This window comes from Anolis sagrei, chromosome 5 (genome assembly GCF_037176765.1).
Source record: "Anolis sagrei isolate rAnoSag1 chromosome 5, rAnoSag1.mat, whole genome shotgun sequence".
Lineage (NCBI taxonomy): Eukaryota > Metazoa > Chordata > Lepidosauria > Squamata > Dactyloidae > Anolis > Anolis sagrei.
Genome location: NC_090025.1, coordinates 128,380,447 through 128,403,254, shown reverse-complemented (window position 1 = coordinate 128,403,254; position 22,808 = coordinate 128,380,447). Strand labels below are relative to the sequence as shown.

At 36.8% G+C, this 22,808-nt stretch overlaps 1 protein-coding gene across 5 annotated transcripts in view; it reads left to right on the top strand.

Annotated features, from left to right (window-relative positions):
• Positions 1-19,758, top strand: part of PTPRZ1 (protein tyrosine phosphatase receptor type Z1) — a 127,670-nt gene extending 107,912 nt beyond the window's left edge. For all 5 annotated transcript variants that reach the window (XM_060777730.2, XM_060777729.2, XM_060777734.2 and 2 more), the window contains 13 exons: positions 562-644; positions 2,875-3,009; positions 4,895-5,029; positions 6,547-6,710; positions 8,891-9,026; positions 10,005-10,151; positions 11,892-11,985; positions 12,984-13,057; positions 13,785-13,913; positions 14,639-14,788; positions 15,660-15,802; positions 16,916-17,051; positions 18,771-19,758. In XM_060777730.2, coding sequence (XP_060633713.2) covers positions 562-644; positions 2,875-3,009; positions 4,895-5,029; positions 6,547-6,710; positions 8,891-9,026; positions 10,005-10,151; positions 11,892-11,985; positions 12,984-13,057; positions 13,785-13,913; positions 14,639-14,788; positions 15,660-15,802; positions 16,916-17,051; positions 18,771-18,911 — 1,667 coding nt within the window. In that variant the 3' untranslated portion in view covers positions 18,912-19,758. The remainder of the gene's footprint in view (positions 1-561; positions 645-2,874; positions 3,010-4,894; positions 5,030-6,546; positions 6,711-8,890; positions 9,027-10,004; positions 10,152-11,891; positions 11,986-12,983; positions 13,058-13,784; positions 13,914-14,638; positions 14,789-15,659; positions 15,803-16,915; positions 17,052-18,770) is intronic.
• Positions 19,759-22,808: the final 3,050 nt, after the last annotated feature.

Below are 22,808 nucleotides of genomic sequence, written 5' to 3'. Positions count from 1 at the left end.
TTGCTTATATGCCAAAAGCTAGGGCCAATATGCCATTCAGTACTGTCCAAATGCAGGTCTTTTTCTTGTTATGATTCGCTGTCAAATCAGTTTTGACTTATGACATCTTTTGATTGCAACAATGCCATGAACCCCATTCATCAATCTGCTCGTATTATACATCTTCACTACCAAGAAAGCCACGCCATGGTTACTTCATGGGACATATTCCCCACAAGCACCATCAGCAGAACAACCTTACATTGGTTGATATTAGGGCTGGTGGTGCATCAAGTATTTGGGTCCTGAGAAATTTAGAGCTTTATCTGTATTTCTAGTATCTTATTTTGATTTTTAGAACACTTTGGCAACTAGTATAGCAATTTCACAATTGGAGCAATAAGACAAATTGCTTAAATCTTGCTGTTTTTAACATGAGACTTTTTGCATATAGGGGTAAATCATTGTATATATTTATATTTCAACTGATGGTACTTGTACTTAATCTTTCAAAAAAGGAAAAATCATGATTGTTACTTAAACTATGTGTTCATTGTGACTTTTCTCCCCTGCCTAATCTAGATGATCACAGTAGAGTTAAACTTGCTCAGCTTACGGACAAAGATGGAAAACTCACTGACTACATTAATGCCAATTATGTTGATGTAAGTGAGCCTTTCTGTTCCACTATCCATTTTGAATTGTCCAGCTTGGGTGAGAATTTCCTTTAGCAGTTTGTAGAAAAGTGGCCTTACTTAACTGTGGTATATGAAAAAAAAATTCTAATGCTAGAAATAATAATTAGAACAGAACAACAATGCAAATCTGTCTCCTGATCTGGAGTGAGAGGAAAGGAAGTATCATCAAGGTTTGTCAAGTCACAGGCAAAATATACTCAATAAAGTGGGACCACAGATATGCAATGCATGTATCTGGTACATGTTTTTGGAGAGGGTGCTTGGAGCTCTTATTATGTACATCAGGCATGGGGAAACTTTGGCCCTCCAGTTGTTTTAGACTTCAACTCCTACAATTCCTAACAGCCGGTAAGCTTTTAGGAATTGTGGAAGTTAAAGTCCAAAACACCTGGAGGGCCAAAGTTTGCCCATGCCTGATGTACATTATATATTTATTCTGATTCTTCAAGAAACATATGTGTTCCATGAGTAGTTATTCTGTGTTGTGATTACATTATTCTTTGAAGCAAGTTAAGTTCAGAGCATGGCTTTAAATTACTTTTTGAACAGTGAACATCTAGTAGAGCATATGACATTTTAATATCACAGAATGCATCAGAATAGAGGTTTCCAGTTCCTCATAGAGCAACACGAAAGAGTCCTCCCAGTTGTCAGACCAGCTCAAGATTGGACACTCTTCTTTTGAGACATGAGGGAGGATTTACACATGTGTGTTTCACAGTGCTACTCAATTATGTTACCTGGACCAAAAGAACTGTAATCAGGAAGAGTGTGAGCCAGCTATACTCCTAACAGATGGACCCTGGCCTTTGATATTTACCTTGAGACAATTTTGCTATATATCAAACAATCAAGAATTAGTATATTGTGAATGCAACGTACTCTCACTAGGTTGAAAAGTATGTATTTTCAACTCCCATGCAAAATGGTATGACTAGGAATCATACTACATAATTATTTTTTTAATTGCAATTTACATAATTCAATCATGAAACATGTCAGTCAGTGATGCAGCTAGAGAAGACATGGGCAAACTTTGGTCCTCCAGGTGTTTGGGACTTCAATCCTCACAATTTCTAACAGCCAGTAAGCTGGCTGGGATTTCTGGGAGTCCAAAACACCTGGACAGTCAAAGTTTGCCTATGCCTGAGCTAGATTGAAACTTTAGGGTGAAGCCCAGGGTCCTGCACCAAAGGGAGTTCCCAAAGAGCCAACTAAAACTGGCAGGTATAGAAGGAAAATCATAGCATCAGCACCTCTCTTTGCACCTCATCTAGTGCCAGTTGCCTTACACACCTTTTCTTCTAAATTTTTTACTTTTTTCCTTTTAAAAATTGTATCATTCTTTTCTATGATAAAATGGTGCTTATTCCCAAATAAACGGCTGGCATCCTAGTCAGTAATAACAGTATCGTAATCTCATGCTTTGGTACTTCATTCATCGGTACTGCAGTGAAGAGTTCCTTTGATTGTATGGCTGACTGGTTTTAAAGGTGGATTTTAGGGAGTTAGATCAGAAGACAAATCATGCCACTTTATCACACAAGAAAAAAAATCCACTTAAAATCCAGTTTCTGCCTCCTGCAAAATTCTGGGGTTTGTATTTTAGTGAGGCTGTTAAAGACTCCTTCCTAAACAACAAACCCCAGAATTCTGCAGGAGGCAGAAACTGGATTTTATGTGGATTTTTTCTGTCATCTTTACATCCCCCAATCAAGATCTTGGCCATTGCATTTAACATTCAGATAAATGAAGTACACTTCATTCACCACCACTATTTTAAACATTTCCATAAGCCCATCTGAATAAAACTTTTGTATGTACCGAATTAGGTCTGTTTTGCTCAATAAAATTGTAGTGCATGGAATCTGCCACACAAAACATACTAGATAAGTGGATCCATGAAATTGGAAGGTCTATGATTCTATAACCTTCTTTGGTCTATGATCATAGAACATGCTTTTGATGTTCTTCTTTTCTAGTAGGAAATCATGCAATTATCTCTTTACTATTAAGCAGTACAAGTGGAACAATGAGTCTGATAAAAAGCTTTGGTCTGAAAATTGTGTCATAGGTATCAGTTTTTCACATCTGGTAGAAGAGATTTTTTGAGTATTCAAGGTTTAGTCAATGAAATGTATTTTGCAACCTTTTGTAATTTATTAATTGGTACTTGTCTTTCATTTGTTTAATGTAGGGCTACAACAGGCCAAAAGCTTACATTGCTGCTCAAGGACCTCTAAAATCAACAGCAGAAGATTTCTGGAGAATGATTTGGGAACATAACGTAGAAGTCATTGTTATGATAACAAACCTTGTTGAGAAAGGAAGGGTATAATAATCATTTCACCTTTTTCCCTTTATGTATTAAATTTCTTTGTCAGTGAATCTGATGACAGTGTATATGCATTACACAATTACAGCTTACATTGCCATAACCCTGTCCTGTGGAATCTTTAGGCTTGTAGTTTTGTGAGGTAGCTAGAATTTCCTTTTAGAGAGCTCTGGTTCAATATAGTCTAAATACCAGAAGATCTACGAATGTGTGCATATTTTCCTTTTGGAATAAAGGGGTTGTTTTAGAAGCAAGAAGAACATGCCTAGGATTGCATTGTCAAACTCCACTGAAGATTCTGCAGAATGGTACTAAGAACCAAACTAGATGACACAATTGTGAAAATGCAATTAGCATGTCAGTTATTTGTTTTAACAGTAGGAGCCACAAGGAAACTAAGCAACAGGTGGGAGGAATGCATAATTCTTACTTTCCCTGTCATGCTGAGAGCAAAAGTTACTTCACTAAAGCCAGTGTTTGCTTGCTAATGGGGTGCAAATGTCCAGTCTAGTTTTTTATTCATTTATGAGCCATGGTGGCACAATGGAGTAAACCCTTGTGACAGCTGAACTGTTGATATGATGGTCAGTGCTTCGAACTCCCATCTGTCAGCTCCAGCTTCCCATATGGGGACATGAGAGAAGCCTCCCAAAGAATGGTAACACACCAGGGCATCTCCTGGACAATGTCTCTGGAGACGGACAGAAGTGACCTAGAGTTTCTCAAATCGCTTCTGACACAATAAAAAAATAACTGCCACTTTGACACACTCTGTTGTTGTTGTTGTGTGCCTTAAGATCAATTCTGATTTATGGAGACCCAAAGCAAGCCAGTTTTCTTGACCAGATTTGTTCAGACTGGATTTGCCTTTGCTTTCCTCTGAGGCTGGGAAAGTGTTACTTCCCCAAGGTCACCCAGTTGGTTTTCAGGACCAAATAGTGATTTGAATCCTGGTTTCCAAAGAACCCCCATGTATCTCTGTACCTCATGTTAACTGGACTAGTTACATTTTTGGTTGTGTTGTCACAGTAGCCAAAACAAAAATAAAAAACAAAAACACTGAAAGAGCCACATTGTCTATGTGTTGCCTACAATTGCTCTAATGGTAGGATTTCAATGACATATTTTGCGTTCTGTAGAAGGTATTGTTATACTACAATACTTTCTATGTGTTTACTATTGAAAAAGCATTTTAGGAGATTGTGGAAAACAAAAGGAGGAATTACTAAAGCAACTTCTGACATGCAGAAGTGCCTCAAGTGTGTGCCATGGATTATTTGGATCTTTGCCTAATTCATTTTGTCTCTGATATCTATCCTGGAGAAGGAGTTACTCAGTTTCCTTGACATCATTTATAGTCAATTTTCGATATTTTCACAATTTTAATGGAACAACTGGGACTGTTAAGGCTCTTTTGCACATAGAATTATATCATTTTGATACCCCTTTAACTTCATCTGCTGCAGCCTACGCAGTCCTGAGGTTTGTAGTTTGGCACTAGAGCCATCCAGCAGTGACTTGTAATATCTTACAGAACTGCAAATCCCAGTGTTCTGTAGGATGTACCCATAACAAAGTGGAACTGGAATACTATTAATTGCATTGTGTAAAAAAGATGCTTAGGCAACAAGGCATATTTATTATTGTCGTTTTTATTTCCTATATAAAAATACCTTCTTGCCCAGCCTCTCAAATTCACATTCCTTTTGAATGGAAAAGATAATAAAAGATACACAAAAAAGTTATAACTGGAACTTCTGTTCTCACACAACCACAAATGTATCCAAATATACAGCAAGGAAAAAGGCAATTTGTTACTGTGCTAATGAAATTTTAAAGCATTGTTTAAATGTTTACAAATATTGATTTCTTTACCTTCTAGAGAAAATGTGACCAGTACTGGCCAGCAGACGGTAGTGAAGAATATGGAAACTTTTTAGTTACACAGAAGAGCATTCGTGTTCTTGCCTATTACACTGTGAGAAATTTTACTATTAGGAACACAAAAGTGAAAAAGGTAAGTCACAGTCTAATTGCATATCACTGATACTGTAAGAAAATCACAAAATATGGACTGATTGGTTAGATTTATTTCTCCTGTCAAACTGCACCAAGAGCAATGATAAGACCAGATATGACTACTACTGTATAATTAAAACATAAAACTAAAGATATCCATTAAAAATAACAGGTTTTTTTCTTGGGGGAAAATAGACCTTGACATATGCGAATTGTAGTTACTGGGATGTAAAGTTCACCTAAAATCAAAGAGCATTCTGAACTCCACCAATGATGGAATTGAACCAAATATGGCACACAGAATTCCCATGATGAACAGAAAATATATATCAGTGATTGGTTGGGGTGGGGGATGCCAAAATACTGTTTGCTTACCATTGAAAATTACCTAGGGCCTCCTCTGCATTTATCCTTGATGTATCATCAATAACATCAAAATACTGAGTTTTGAAAACTTCAAAAATCTATCTTGTAATATTCAGGGTTGATAAGGAAGGTGATATTAGGCTATAACAGCATGTTTGGAGGTTAGAAATCTGACTAATGAGTGTGATATACTTAATAAGAGAAGTACTATGGTTAATGCAGTCCTGTAAACAGATTTTAGAAAAGCATATAAACTAATCTAGATTAATCCCCAATTTGGGGCAAGCTATTATAGATGAGTGTCAGTTAATATGGATGAGAGGAGGAAAGTGACCCCTGATTAGTCAAGCAATCACTTTCCTATGTAAATGTTTGAACATTTGGATATAATTTTGGAATTTGCTGGTTTTTCCCCATTATATATAAATTTACTAAATACTGAGGGTTTACCTCCAGTTCCCAAAATCGAATCTCTGATCTCCCTTACAACCCCATGTCCTTTGCGAAAGGCTGCTGTAGAAAGTTAAAGACAGTAACAAGGAAGACAGAGAGAGACCTGAAATCATGGCCCTATACCTTTCCTCAGCCCTCTACAGATAGAAGGAATCCTTATGTTCTCAGACAAGGCATTCTGAATCTAGTCCTAGAACTAAAAGCTTCAACTGATAGATTAAACAATTAAGACTGCAGTCTTGCCTAATACTACAGATTGTACTACTGAGTAAACATGTAAAGGATTGTACTGTAAAGCTTTGTTACATTGCATCAATGTGTGATGTGCTAAATATGAAACATAAGTAGTTTGTGTTTGGAAATAGTATATAAGAGGAAGTTCTTCATGGATATATGTTGTTCTACAAATGCAGAAATAAAGAACCAGCTGTTATCTACCCTACATAAACAAACTATTCTGGCATTCATTGTTCTCTTTTGCTATTTTCACATCAACAGGTCATTTGGTTTAAACTGATATTTGCTCCTGTTAGATCCAACTTAAATTACTTTAAGTAATCACTTTAAAGTGATTACTTTAAAATTGCTTTTCAATTTCTTCAATATCACAAAGTGTGCATTTTGGTATTTTATATAATTACTACATATTTCTCTTGTTCCTTCTATGGTTGTCTGACTGTTATTATTTATTTTTAGGGTTCCCAAAAAGGAAGGACTGGTGGTCGTGTAGTTTCTCAGTATCACTACACTCAGTGGCCTGATATGGGTGTCCCTGAATATACTTTACCAGTACTCACATTTGTCCGAAAAGTAGCATATGCTAAGCGTCATGCTGTAGGACCAGTTGTGGTTCATTGCAGGTCAGTTGTTTTTATCAAAATTCTCCTGTATTTTAATCTCATTAGATTACTCATTAGATATGCATCAATATCCTGTAGGAGATATAGCTACAACATTGTAGCTATACTGTTGTAACTATTCTCCCATCTACACAGACCATTTAATTCAATTTGAAGCTAATTTCAAGCTGTGGTGGCCAGACAACAAACTCCAAAAAATGTGAAAGAAAGCCCTTAATGTACACCAGTGCTTTGTGGAATACAAAAGTGAAAAAGCTATCTGGGCTTCAAATTGGTTGCAGAATTTTCTATGTACTCCATCTGCACAGTGAAACCACTTTCTTCAATACTAGTTTGAAAGTGACTTAAGTGGTCAATGTAGATGAAGCTTGAGCCTTCTAACATGGCATCCAAAAATCTCATCTTAGAAGTCAGACAGTGACACCAGCATAGAGAGTCCTGGGCTGCAGGGAAATGGGGGTGGTAAGAATAATTGAACCATGGAAGAGACCACATGGACCATCCAGTCCAACCCACTGCTATGCAGGAAAAGCACAATCAAAGCACCCCTGACAGATGGCTACTCAGCCTCTGTTTAAAAGCTTCAAAAGAAGGAGCACCCACCACACTCTGAGGCAGTGAAATCCACTATTGAATAGCTGTTACGGTCAAGAAGTTCTTCCTAATGTTCAGGTAGAATCTCCTTTTCTCTAAAATGAACCCATTGCTCCGACTGAAGTAGTATCCATCCCTCTCCTGGAAGCACTTTCCAAAAGACAGCTGCAGGGATTCCAGTGCCAGAAATCTCTATGCTAGTAACACTGCTTGGTTTCTAAGTTTGGTTTCAGGGTGCATTATTAGATGTTTTATTGATGGAGTAATAAAAATATGAATGAAAATATTTGCCATGTTGTAAATCTGGTTTACAACCTCACAAAGACAGTACAGGATGTTAGCCATAGTTTATAGAGATAGCTATAGGCTGTAGTATTGCTTCATCATAGTCAATCATTATAATTTTGACCTGCTTTGACAGCCTGGCATCATCCTAACTAAAGCATTTCTGTGGAGCTCAGAACATTGGGAGATGATTTCCAGAGTGCTTTCCTAGCTGCAACATGCCTTGAGGCATGACAGATGGAAGAGATCCCTCAGGGTCCTATCATGATCACTTGTCCCAAGGCTCCCAGTAGCCACACTATTGATGTAATTTCCCAGTGCTCCAAAGTTTAGTCCCACAGTAATACTTTGGTTGGTGAGCCTCCATGTCTGTATTTGTCCACAAACATTCCAGATCATGTTTAGTAGTTAATAATATTAAACATGAATCACAGTGCTAGTTTACAGTATGATAACTATTGAACAGGCAGACAGACAGTAATATAGCTATAGACCAATGGCTTGAGTGTTGGACTATGACTATGGGGAGCTGGGTCCAAATCCCTGCTCAGCCATAAAAACTCATAGGTGATCTTAGGCTATATACTCTTGGACTCAGAAGACAAATTGTTGTTTTATATACTACTGGTTTTATTTAGCATTATACAGCGTGTTTATTTTATGTGTTGTTTTAGGCACATTGTGCCATATGTAAGCCGCCCCAAGTCCCTTCAGGGTACAAAAATATTATTATTAAGACAACAGCAAACCACCTCCCAAGAAGATCCTTAGGGTCACCATAAGTCAGAAATTGTTTAAAGAGTCACAACAAACAAGTAGCTATAGATAGGTATAAATACAGGACCTTTCCAATGTTCTTTGAGGTAAACGGTATAACTATTATGAAGTCTCATGTGAACTCCATCACACTTAACAATGTACCATGTATGTTGGGTTCTCTATTCATTTAGGGGTCAAGTCATTTTAGTTATCATTTTAATATACCAGCCCTGAACTGCAGCCTTTGGTGGTGGTTGTTGTTATTATTATGTTTATTTGTTTATTTATATCCCACTTTTTCTCTCCACAAAGGAGATTCAAAGTAGCTCATAACACACACACACGCACACACACGGTTCATAACCATATATATATATATAATTTTAAAGGTTTTTCTTTTGCGGGTTGATCTGTCCACAAAGGCATTCATTTTTTCATGTTAAATAGTTTGATATAATAGATTTATTGTTATTACTATTAATAAAAACAATTAATATAAATATATAGTAGTATAAAAGCAATGTTTAATGTTCTTTTTCCAGTGCTGGTGTTGGAAGGACAGGTACATACATAGTGTTAGATAGTATGTTACAGCAAATTCAAAATGAGGGGACCGTCAATGTATTTGGATTCCTAAAGCACATACGAACACAGAGGAATTACTTGGTACAAACAGAGGTAAGAGAAAGTAGTTTGTCAATATTTTAAATGTAGAGTTCTGTATCATAAAGTCTCAGAAAAGATACTTTAAAGTACTGATATGTGCAAAATGTAAAAAGTCAGAAAACTTTCATGGAAGCTTAAGGCCCAACTACCAAAAACAAGAAAGAAGGAAGGCAGGCAGACAGATTTGAAAAACGTGGTCTAAGCTTGGTCCTGTAGCATAACTTTAGAAGACAGAACAAGAATGCATGTACCTGCTTATATAATGGTAAACATGTGTCTGTATTTGTCCACAAACATTCCAGATCTTATTCCACTTCCTCTCAAGGATCCATATTCTGCATCCAAGGCTGTTTAATAAGAAGCACCAAAGTATAGAATAGCATGTCTCGTGGCCCTAGAGTTCTTTTTGGAAATAGTAGATTCAAAAGCCTTTTATTTGCAATAAAGGGCACGACTGAGGAGTATTAAAAAGCTTAAAACAGGGAAATGAGTCATTCAGCTGTATTTTCATAGATAATGCCTAACCCATTTTGGAATGTGTCACTTTCTTTCAGCCATCTACAAAAATAAAGTTAGTGCAGACCTTGAAAAATGAATGGAATTGACTGGTTGGAACAATAAACTTATTTTCAGATGCATTCCTTCTAAATTTTCACCTAGTTAGTCCTATCTGCTATGTAGATCAGTCCTAGATATTATTCAAACCTTCTAAGTTGATGCTAAACAAATAGTGTTACTTGGTTAATACTTATGTAAAAATAAGTTGGGTGAACTTATTTAGTTGTAATGGTTTCTTTCAGTTTAGAGGAAAATATATTTCTGGCTGCTGTGTATATGATCTCAACAAATCTATCTTGTTTTTTGTTTGTTTGTTTGTTTGTTTGTTTGTTTACTTATACCAATGTGAACAAAGTTAGGAGGCAGTTATATTAGAATAAACATTGTGCTTAAAATGCTTTTACTGAGTTTCTTTCTTTTTTTCCAAATCAGGAACAGTATATCTTCATTCATGATGCACTAGTGGAGGCCATACTTAGCAAAGAAACAGAAGTACCTGAGAATCATATCCATGCCTATGTAAATTCACTTTTAATTCCAGGAGCAATGGGAAAGACAAGATTAGAGAAACAATTCAAGGTGAGAAATTGGAGTTCCAAAGATTCAGAAGATTCACTTTGGCAGAAAAAATGTCATATAGTGTTTGGATAAAGCTAGTAAAGCTTCAGCATTAAAAAAAAAACCTGAAGTCTCATTCTGGGTTCCCATTGTTGAGTAACACTTGGGGGGTAATGGTTGGGAGGGATGAGTGTTCATAATGTAGGAACACCTTGTTTCCTTTTTATGGTCACTCAAGGGTATACACTTGAATGCATGCAAATTCCAATCGTCTGGCAGCTGAATTGAAGCTAGGTAAATGCATCTTAAAAGATTTGCTGAGTGCATAGGCAGGAGTCCTCTGTTGCTATGTATGGAAATAAAGGCACGCTATAGTCCAAAGGTGGGCAGGGAGATTATAGGGCTCAACCTCTGCACCTGTATGCTATGTCAGACTGTTCTGCACCATTTTTGGCTGGCAAATTGATTGACAGTTTTTCATTCACAACTTGCTTTTCAAGCCACGTTATTATTCCAGTTCTGCAAGAATTTGCTATGCCATTCTCCTGTTGGTGACCTATACTGGCGGTTATAATTTTCCCAAGGTCATGCAACAGTGGTGACGGAAAACAGGCAAAAGTTGCCATGTTAATGCAGTCCCTTTCTGTTTAGTCCTACTTCCTTCATAGCTGCCAGATTTGTGTCCTTTTCCCTCCCACTGCCTCTACGTCCCACCTCGTAACTTAAGATCATCTGGGGAGGCCCTGCTCTCGCTCCTGCCAACATCGCAAACGCAGCTGGCGGGGACGAGAGACAGAGCCTTCTCGGCTGTAGCCCCCCATCTGTGGAACACGCTTCCAAAGGAAATACAGTCGACCCCATCCCTCCTGGTGTTCAGGAAGAAATTAAAACCTTGGTTTTGTGACCAGGCTTTCGGACAATAAAGCAGCACTTTCGGACAATAAAGCAGCACTTTGACTGGAAATGGATTGGCAAGACAGGATACGATTTTATTGTTCAATCAATGGGTTTGTGGATTGAGTATTGTTTTAATGACTGTTATGATAATTTGGTTATAATTAATTGCTATTGTTTTAAATCTGTATGTATTTATGATTTTATACTGTGTTACTGATTTGTGGCATCGAATTGCTGCCTTTGTTAGCTGCTCTGAGTCCCGTCTCCCCTGAGGGTTGAGAAGGGCAGGGTAAAAATGCTGTAAATAAACAAATAAATCATTAGATTATTGCAGATAACTTCAGTTATTTTGAATTGATCAAATACCCCATTAGATCCAGGCCTTTCTGAAAGGCCCAGGTCTAATGGAGTTTTTGGCCTGTCAGGACTCACTTCCTGGTAGTCCTGGGACTACCTGAACCATTTGGACTCTTGGAGCTCAAAGATCCAGAATGGCGCCCAACCCCTCTCCCCAGCCCCCAAAATACCTCTAAAAACTAACGAAAACTTACCTGGCTGCTATTAAGTTCCTCCTGACAGCCTCCTGGCACGAGGTGTGTCAGGAGAGGTGTGTCTGCATGCCATTCCAATTGTTATCGGAATTGGATGTAGCCTTCCCCCCTCCCCAGGAAAGCCTGGGTTTTCGAGGTGCAGTGGGGGCCCGCTTTAGCATGCATTTTTGGCCTATCTGGAAGCACAAAAGAGATTTCGAGTTCACTGAACAGTAGGACCTGTAATATGTTGTCTTGGCATAAACCCTATTTGCATGTGTGGTCCTGTCACACATACATAAACTAAATTCTGTTCCTTTTATTTTGTCTTCAGCTACTTAGCCAATCTAATATTCAGCAGTGTGATTATTCTACTGCACTAAAGCAGAGTAACAGAGAAAAGAACAGGACTTCATCCATAATTCCTGGTATGTTTATTGAGAGAATCTTAACATTTTGGTCAATGAGTCCTTTACTCCAGTATCAGCAGTTTCTAAGGATTATAAAGAAAACTCAATGGTCATGGTATAGCCACTATTCAATGTGTGGTCATTCTAGATCCTAATGGGTAACATCCTTAGTGGTCTATGTGAATTTTTCTATAGTTGTGCTGATATTTAATCCCTCATATCTAACTATGTACCATTATGTGTTTGCAACTAATTAAAAGGGGGTTATGGGAGCAGCATTCCATTAGGAGAATAAGATCTTAATTTGATGCAGGCAGTGTGTGCTGAATTGTTACACACTTTTTCTGGAGTATGTACAAATGTGATTGACATAACCCCACTCACAATGGGGGAAAATTCTTTGGGAAAGGTTTGGCATGAGTCTTAATATACTTTTCACACAAATGGGGTTTCTCCAAGTTGTATATTATTGTTGTGGTACATATAGGATTGCCAAATTGAAAACTGGAAATCTCTCCTGTGCTATGAATGGTTGTGTAGGCCAGGAAACTTCAGAAGATATTACTGGTCTTATAACCAGACAACAAGCAACACTTCCTGAAATTTCCTCTTCTACATAACCATTAATGGGGCAGGATACCTCCCCAGTTTTCACTCTGGCCACTCTTAGCACAAGGTAGGAAATGCTTTTCCATAAGTCAATTCCAACCTCTGATGTAACAGTCAAACAACATGCAATAGAAGTGATACCAACCTGCCTCCACTGTACCTCATCATTGCTTAGATAAGATAGGGGGTAGAGATAGCGTGTTGTCCGTGTAATCTCACCCTAAATTTGGAAAAGTTGCCTGGACTGCTTTTCCTAAAATCCCTCATGGGATGTGGAATTCTTATTTTGTATTGCAAAGAAGTAAGATTTTCAAGCTTGACTTGGAAAAATGCAGTCTGGAGCATCTAAACAGCAGGATTTTGCCCATCTGCTTGGCAAAAACATCAACCTAATGTTCATTTTACAGTAGAAAGATCAAGAGTTGGTATATCATCGTTATCTGGTGAAGGCACAGACTACATCAATGCTTCCTACATCATGGTAAGTGTCCTATGTTGCTGTGTGACTGTAAGAAATTCTTAACTCAAAATAGAAATTGTAATTTTCCTCATAATCTGTACACTTATTTGAATAGCCTGCATTTTTTTCAGCTGCTCTGGATGCCTCATTAGGTGGATTACACATCTTTTCTGTGATTGTGTAAATCACTCATATGCATATGTTTATGAGTGTTTCGATTAGAAAGCCTTTCAGCAAGGCCTACCACTGTGCAGTAATGTCTCATTCTGACACAATTAATAGTACTTTTCAGGGGGGAGTACTATAATAGGTCCCTGCTGCACTCCTCTTAACCGAAGCTTTCTCTTCTGCCAGAAGACATTTATCCACCTTATGTCTTTTCTTCCCCTTGACTGCATAATTCCTTCCCCTCTTAAATTGGAAAATTTGTCTGATTCCCCACCCTTCTTTTCAAACAGGCATGAAGTGGCATAAAATATGGTAGCATAAAATACAGATGTCCATGCATATGCTTTCTGATGGTACAAAATAATAATACAACAGTTTGAGGGAGGCATTGGTATTAGCTTTTGTTTCTCTTCTGTTTTCTGTGTTAGGAATTGGAATAAGATAATATAAACAGTTTTATCACCTGTTCTTCTTTTTATTATAATTAAAGTCTGGGGTTTTATTTTATTTTAATAGAATGTTGCTTTATTAATATTGATACAAATATATCTGGTCTCAAATGAATGTGTTTACTTTGCAGGGTTACTATCAAAGTAATGAATTCATTGTTACCCAGCACCCCCTCCTACATACTATTAAAGATTTCTGGAGAATGATATGGGACCACAATGCCCAGATAATTGTCATGCTTCCAGATAGTCAAAATATGGTAAGATGAGTTATTAAATATGTCCATTCATATCAGTATTTTCATTAGGTGACTATATGGCTCAGCAGGAAATATAGAACTGCATACGCTTTCATTCTGTATCAGCTCATCTAATAATTGTTTTGATGTTAGTAATATATGTTTGTCTTTATTATAGTTTGAAATAATCTCATATAGTAACAATAATTATATGGAGTGCCAAAATGTAAGAATTTTGGAGAGTTAAGATCTGTTCAACATTTGTACTAGAGATACCCAAGAATGGTGATGTGTTTGGAATTCAGCCCTTGGCAAGTAAAGATAATGGCCCATAATCTCTACAGGCCTCCATCATTTTTTTCATGTCTTAGGGATCTTTAACTGCAATGACATAAATATTTTTAAATAAAATTGATCAAACTTAATGGATAGTGTTTTGTTTAGACATAACATAAACTGGTCTTTATTATACAATTACAGTCTGTATGAATTACCATAACTAACTAAGTAATTCAAACATATCACCCACAGCATACATTCCTTGTATCTTAAAATATGTAGATGCAGATACGGTTTTCAATGTTTTTGTTAGTCCTGATTAGATGAGAAGTATTGAATATATTGTATTTATTTATGAGTGACTCAACCTTCAACAATCAGTTCAGTGGTTCTACTCAAACTGATATCTTGATTCCAATTTATGACTGATGTGGAATTTCATTACATTTTTTTTCTTTTTCTTTTAGCAGGCTGAAGATGAATTTGTATACTGGCCAAACAAAGAGGATCCTATAAATTGTGAGAGCTTCAAAGTCAGTTTGATTTCTGAAGAACATAAATGTTTGTCAAATGAAGAGAAACTAATTATCCAAGATTTCATTTTAGAAGCTACACAGGTATTCTTCTATCTTACCACTGATTTAATGGATCTACTCAGCCATCTCTGTCAGGAAAGGTAGCTGCTCTGCCATCTCACAAACAATTTGAGAGCAATTTCTTCTCCTAATGGAGATAGCTTTTCTTGCCATCTCTCCCCCACTGTTACATACTGCTAAAGAAAGTGCTAATGTCAATGTAATGGGCAGTTTCCCTAGTGTGAGTCATGAATACGATTCTGGCTGGACCTGAATCATTTGTCTATGACAAACAAGTTTATAGAAATAAACTATTTCATACATAAATACCTGTTTTATGAAGAAATAAATGTATGCCCAGACATGCTTTCTCAGTATAGTCATCCCTCCACCTCCACTGAGGTTAGGGCCATTCTAAAAATCTCAAAGTTCTCCAAGTAATCTCAATAACAAACTTCCAGTATAATTGCTAGAGAGAATCTTTTAATCACATCCACAAAAATCAAATATATATTTGTATCAAGAAAGACCTTTCTGCTGGTGATCAGGGTGCCAATAGGTGATACTTTCACACCTCGCACCGGCAAGCAAGATTATATATGGTGATGCAACAGGAACCCTTAATAGTTGCAGCCTCACTTATTGGTGTGAGAGAGATAGAAATGATATCCTTCCATGCTACAATCACTGGAGACTGATTTGGTGCCTAGTAAGGTAAATTGAAGGGGGGAGTTACAAAATTGGTGAAAGTATCCCAGTCATGACTATGTAGCAATCATGAATATGGATCAGTTGTGGATGATCAACTTCACGCTAGGCATCTTCAATATGATACTGAATTCCAGCCATAGTTTCTATAATAAATAATCCAAATCATTGGGGATATTAATCCCATCTCTTTCACTTTTTGAAGGATGATTATGTTCTTGAAGTGAGGCATTTTCAGTGCCCGAAATGGCCAAATCCAGATAGCCCAATCAGTAAAACATTTGAACTAATAAATGTTATAAAAGACGAAACTTCCAACAGAGATGGGCCCATGATTGTCCATGACGAGTAAGTAATAATTTTACTACTGCAGTTGTTGAGTTGAATTATATGTTGAATGACAATATACATATGTGCTTCACTTTTATCTCTCTATATAAAAGTCAAAGTATGCTTGTTGTATAGTTAGTGGTTTTTTGGTTAGTACCACAAAGGCTATTACGTGGCATGATGGATCTGGACCAAACTTGGTACACATACCATTTAGTATCCAACTTAAAATCCTTGTCAAAAATACCCTTTCAGGCATGCAACTGAGAGAGAGAGAAAAAGGAAAAATCAGATTGGCTAAAACTAGGTGAAGAATTGGTTGTTGCTAAGTAAAGTGGCCCGGATGTCACTTGAAAAGAAAGGGAGTGAAGCAGCTTGCTGCTGCTTGGTGACATATGTATGAAGGGGAGGGGAAATGAAGGAAGAATGAAAGAAAGAGGAAAGGAATGGAGAAAGGAGGGAGATGTGAAAGAAGGAAATAGGAGGGAAGGAAGGAAGAGAAAGGAAAGGGGAAAGGGTATGAAGAGAGGCAAGGAAAGATAGAGAAAGAAAGAATGAAGAGAGATACAAAAAGAAAAGAAGAAGAGAGGAAAGAAGAAAACAGAGAGGGACAAGGTGTGATGGAAACAAGAAATAAATAAAAAGACCCCCAAAGAAAGTCTGCCCACCATTCAATAGCATTGCCATAGAGCAGTGGTTCTCAACCTGTGGTCCATGGACCACCAGTGGAACACAAGAACGAAAATATGGTCTGCTCACCATTACTACAGACCCATTCCTAAACGTATCAAAGTAAACCACCAAAAGTGGTTTTAAGACCCTTTACTGTGGGATGTTTTTGCAGTAGTAATATTAATCACATGGGTCAAGTGGTTGCATATATTCATGTTCCAGGAAACCCGTTTTCTTTGACATGAACACTTGGTAGATATGGCCATTTGATTGTTTATGAAGAGTAATCATGTATAGAACAAATTGGTTACTAGGAGTAAATCCCATGTTATCTGATCCTCTGCTCCTGCTGCTGTTTCCTAAATTGCACTTGTTTAGAAAACTGTATCTTGTCAAAATTCAGGAAATGAGGTCTCCCTCTCTTTTTCTAATATTCTGTTGTTTTTAACCTTCAAAAAGGCATGGAGGAGTGACAGCGGGTACCTTCTGTGCATTAACAACGTTGATGCATCAGTTAGAAAATGAAAACTGTGTCGATGTTTATCACGTAGCCAAGATGACCAATTTGATGAGGCCTGGAGTCTTTATAGACATTGTAAGTAAGCTGGTATCCTGCACAATTTTCTTTGCGATATGAATAAACACTAACAGCATAATATCGTTCTATCCTTTTTTTAAAAAAATCTATAAAACATCATTAAAACTTGCAGGTTGTGTTTTATCTGAGAATGGTAATAAGATGAACACAGCCATTAAAGGGCAAATATAGTTGAACAACTGCTACCTTCTTTGCATATTTATCAGCACAGTATTGATTGATTTGGGAATGAAATGCACATGTGTAAAATGAGAAAACATCCCATATAATAACAGGCCTTTGTGGTAGTGGCAGTTTTCATTTGGTGTGCTGCCTATTGGAGCAGGAAGGTGCAGGAAATTTGACCTTTCTGCATCAGTCTAATTGTAGACTGTAAATATGAAATACACATTCCTCTCCTGGTATGGTACTATCTTACAGACTCCAGAGATATAAGCTTTTTCTCCCAGGTCAGTGAAATATGTGCTTTAATTACAGTTTCAAGTACTTCCATGGTTAAAGCAAATATTTTACCCTAATAAATGATTTCTTCTTATGATTTATTTATTTTTATTCCTCTTTTCTCCCACATGCGGGACTTAGCACAAGTCCACATACATAACCTTTACAAAGCAGATTAAAACAATAAATATTGATGAAATGGTTCCATCTCATCTTATAAACCAGTTTGGTCTCGCCCCCATCTTAAGTACGGCTGGTGGGAACGAAGGAGAGGTCCTTCTCCATGATCGCCCCCCATCTCTGGAACTCCCTCCCTAAAGAAATAAAGATGATCCCCTCCCTCCTCTCCTCCAAAAAACATTTGCTCAGTAGCGTACAAAGAGGAGGAGGACTAGATAATGAGAGATCACTATCTGACCTCTGAATTGAGAATTATTTCTGTTTTTGGGCTCTATCATTTTATGTTAGCCCAGCTACCATCTCTGGCCACACAATCTACTTTGTGAACCTTAGTTGGCCCTTGTAAATTAATGTTCAGATTTTATGTCATTATATAATTTTTGTTTTTTTTTCCTGATGTATTAATGTTGAGTTCTAGTGTTGTACCCATATGTGGGTTTATGCAGGATTATTATGTTGATATTTGTTAGTTTTACAGAGGCATCAAACGTTTGCTTTTTTGTATGTTGGAATCCACCCTGAGTCCCCTGGGAAGATAAGAGCAGAATATAAATAAAGATGTTGTTATTGTTATTTACTCCCATTTCAGTACAAACTCTGGGCAGCTTCAGTTGCCCAGATAAACGAGACCTTTTTGTCTCGTTTGTCACGAGACGAGGACAAACAAGAAATGACTCACTGTTACTACTCTCCTCACTTCTCTGTGGCATTTGATGGCATTAATGATGGCATCTTGCTTCATTTAACCCTCATGCTATTTAATATTTCTATTACACTCTCTGTAATAACTTTTATTACATTTGTTTTGAAATCTTACTAAGTCCATTGTTTTATGATCACTGAATACAGTCACTCGATGGGATGGTTTTGGTGGCATTTGTACCTTTCAGATACATTGTCTAAAGACTTTGCTATATTTCTTCAAATGTTAAGGTTCTGCAGAATAGGCCTCCCTCTTGTTTTGCATTGATTCCCCAATCCTGTCAACACAACTTGCCAGCTGCATTTGCTGTTGCAAGGAATGGTTCTTGTCTTTGGGATCAACTATACTCACCATATTCCTTTTCTCCTCACTCCATTCCCCAACACCCTTAGGACCACTATCAGTTTCTCTACAAAACCATTCTCAGTCTTGTTAGCTCAAGGCAAGAAGAAAATCCTTCGGTATCCATAGACAGTAATGGCTCAGCTTTACCAGATGGCAATGCAGCAGAAAGCTTGGAATCTCTAGTTTGACTGTGGGCAGAACATGACCGACCATGATTATCCAGAGCTGGAAATTTCAGTATGACTACATTTCTTTCTTTTTTAAAAAATGGGGGGAATTATCCAGCTAGACAGATAATCTTTTTATTTCTTTTCTTCAAACAGACACTGCAAATGACTTAATTACTGAACTTATATCATTAACAATGTGTGCCTTTTTGAAATATTTCTTGTAATGCATTTTGTTATGTTTGAACTAACTTGATCGAACTTTTCTGTGTTTCTACAAATGAAATTGTGGTCTCTTTTACAGTATTAGTTTCTAATTTCTCAGGCTTTATTTTAACTTAAATTTAAGGTTGTCAACAACAAACATGTAATGTTTTAGTATCCTGTTTACTTGCTGTTATTTATAGCATTCCTTACATTTGTTAGAAATTAAACTTTTAATATGGTAGAATGTAAATATGCTCTTCTCTGTAATATTCCGCATTTTAAGATTTTGGTAGGCATTTAGAATAGCTGTTACTTACTGTAAATATTTCTAGAGTGGATTCCATGGACCAAATTTATATTTATAATTGTAGATTTTTATATTTTACTACAAAGTCAGTTTTCTAGTTCTGTGTAATTGCATTGTTAAAATGATGTAGTTCCGTACCTGTTAAATTTTAACAAGCATCTTCTGATACGTTATCATGCATCCTAAGTGAGTAACCGTATCTCTGCATGCAGTTTTAACTTTTGTGGGAAATTGAAATATCCTTGTTTTGAGATAAGAAGTTTCTATGAAAATAACATCTGTACTCAGCATTGTTTAAAACATTTTTATCCAATGAATTGCAAAAATAAATATCAGTACCTTGAAGGCACGTAATCACTGGTGCACGTAGTCCCCTCTACTGTGGCTTCACAAAAAAATCTCTTAGGTCTCATGGAGGGAGAGGAGATATTGACAGTCCTCCTCTTGCTGCAATTGTGGAGCTCTTTCTTATCTTATTTGCATTTCAATTCATCTGGTATTTATATATCCCAGCCTGAAAATAAAGCCAAGGGTGGTTTTCTGTCACTCCTTCTCCCCTCACCAGAACCACTTGCCTGCATTAGTTCTTGTGCCACTTCTATTATATTATAAGATGTCACTATATTTTATAATATCACTATATAAAATAAATTTAATTGTGTAATATTATATAAGCAGGTCAAGATGATGGTAGCCAAATACATCTGTCCTGTAAGAAGGTTTGTATGGGATGGATGGAAGCAACAAAAGTTGAAACTTTTTCAGGACAAAATGTGGCCCCTGCCGCACAGCTGAATAAAACCCATATTATCCACTTTGAAGTGGAATATATGGCAGTATTGACTCAGATAATCCAGTTCAAACCAGGTATTGTGAAATTTTTTGCCTTGATATTCTGGATTATATGGCAGTGTGGAAGGGCCCTTAGATATAATGAATAATTTAAGAGGAATTCAGTAAGGCTCACAGAGTCCGAGGGACCTACCACACAGCCCTAGATCCCAGAATATCAAGGCAGAAAATCCCAAAATATCTGCTTTGAACTGTGTTAGCTGAGTCCACACTGCCATATATTGAAGTTCAAAGCAGAAAATGTGGGATTTTATTCAGCTGTGTGGAAAGGAGCCTTAGACACTGAGCTGCCTTGAAAAGAAAGTATAGTCAATCCTCCGTATTTGCAGGTTTCACTTCAGAGGGTTTCATTATTTGTGGAAGTTGAGTTACAATGGAAGACCCAGAGATTCCTAGATAGAATACTTACCTAAGCATTTTTAGATCCTCCAGGGGTATTATATGGCCAACATCTGGAGGACCTAGAAAATTCTAGAAAAGGTGTTCCCTCCGTTTTTAAATTTTTTTTTTCATTTTAGTAAGGATATTGCACCCCAAACACCAGTGAATGTGGGGGGGGGGGGGGTGACTGTAAATAGAAATGTAAATAGAAATACAGACACACAAGATAGATAACATGAGCAACTTATTTTTATTTTATTTATTTCAGATATTTGTACCCCACCCTTCTCAGCCCCTGGGGGGGGGGCTCAGGGCAGCCCGGGGGGGAGGGCTTGCTCACAACACATGGACTAAAAAAAAACAGTTAATTTTCATCAGGACAACTTCCTTACCTATTTATTTCAAAACAAGCACTGAACAAGAACAGTCCCAAGTCTTTTTATTCTTTTTTTTAAGCTTTGCAATATCCCTTGGGATGTAAGTGCCACAGAGTTAATTTTGATCTTATGGCTGCTTCCATAACCCCCTTTCCTAATCCTCTTGGCCTTCTGCTTTCTACCCATAATCTCAAGTATGGAACCAATCAGAAAATCAAGACAGGAAAACACAAGACGCTCATGTGCCATTTACTTGACCCAGGAAAACATCTAAGAATGTAGTCTTCCATTCACTTGCCAAGGACTAATTCTCTTTATACGTGATGATGTTTGCTTTGAGTAAACATGCATACATCTGCATTGCATATGATTTATTCCCAGTAATGTCTTCTCTACCAGGAAGAAAGGGCCTGAAAGATAGCTGCCCTTAAGCAGTCATTTTTTAAATGATTATCTAAGGAATCAATGGCTGTGTCGTACGATTCTTCCCACACATCCCTATAATCAGAATAATCTTAGCTTGCTGACAAGTTTTTTTAAATACATAAATCTGTAGGATAATCTTTTTACCAAGACACACAGTTTGATCTGGAAAAAAATTGAAGAATTATAAGAAATCTTCCATAATCTTCAACTTGTCCTGGATTACTCCTTTTAATAAATGTGCATCAGTTCCTAAATAGAACCAGCAAACCATCTCAGACAAAAAGGATATATTCTGATTATTTTTGTATTGTAATCCATGCTACAGACTCAAAAGATACGGAGCCTGCTTCCTTAAACTAGGTCAAGTGTGGGAAAGATGTTATTTCAATTCCTCCTGTGGGTCCTAATACATATTTAACTAGTACTGCAACTTTAAGGTGTTTTTCCCCCTCAAAAGATATTGAAAACACATGGTATTGATGGCCCCATCTATACTTACCATCTAATATACCACATATACTCGAGTATTAGTCGGGTTTTTCATCCCCTTTTTTAGGATGACCCCCCCCCCCCAGTTTATACTTGAGTTAAGGATATTTATTATTTTATTCTGTTATTATTATTTTTGTTACATTTATTATTTTTCTCTATTATTGATATTATTATATTTATTTTACTCTATTTTTATTATTACGCTAATATTTTGCTCTATTATTTTATTACATTTATTATTTTACTCTCTTATTACTACATTTATTATTTTATTCTATTACTTTTATTACATTTCCATTATTTTTACTCTATTATTTTATTACATTTATTATTTTACTCTTTATTATTATTGGAAGGATAAGTAAGCACATTTACATTGAAGAAGGTTAGAATAATTGTTTAATCAGAGTTGGATAGTCTTATCTTAAAGTATAGTTTTATGCAAATATTCAAAAACATTTAACCTACTGATTCCACGATAGATGTAATTTTATTGCTATCTATTTTTATTTTTAAATTTACCAGTAATTGCTGCATTTTCTACCCTCGGCTTATACTTGAGTCAATACATTTTCCCAGTTTTTTGTGGTAAAATTAGGTGCCTCAGCTTATATTTGGGTCAGCTTATACTCGAGTATATACGGCAATTTGAAACTTGCTTCAAACTGTAATAATCAGACAACAAACACCCCCAAAAGTGTGTGAAAGAAAGCCCTCAATGTGCATCAATATTCTGTGGTTTGTGTAATCACCATCTGTGCCTCAAACTGGTCCCAACGCCTTTCCTATGTAATCTACTTTCTTCAATATTGGTTTGAAAGTGTATTAAATGGTAAGTGTAGATAGCTACTTTGTTAGTATGGAGGAAAAAAATAC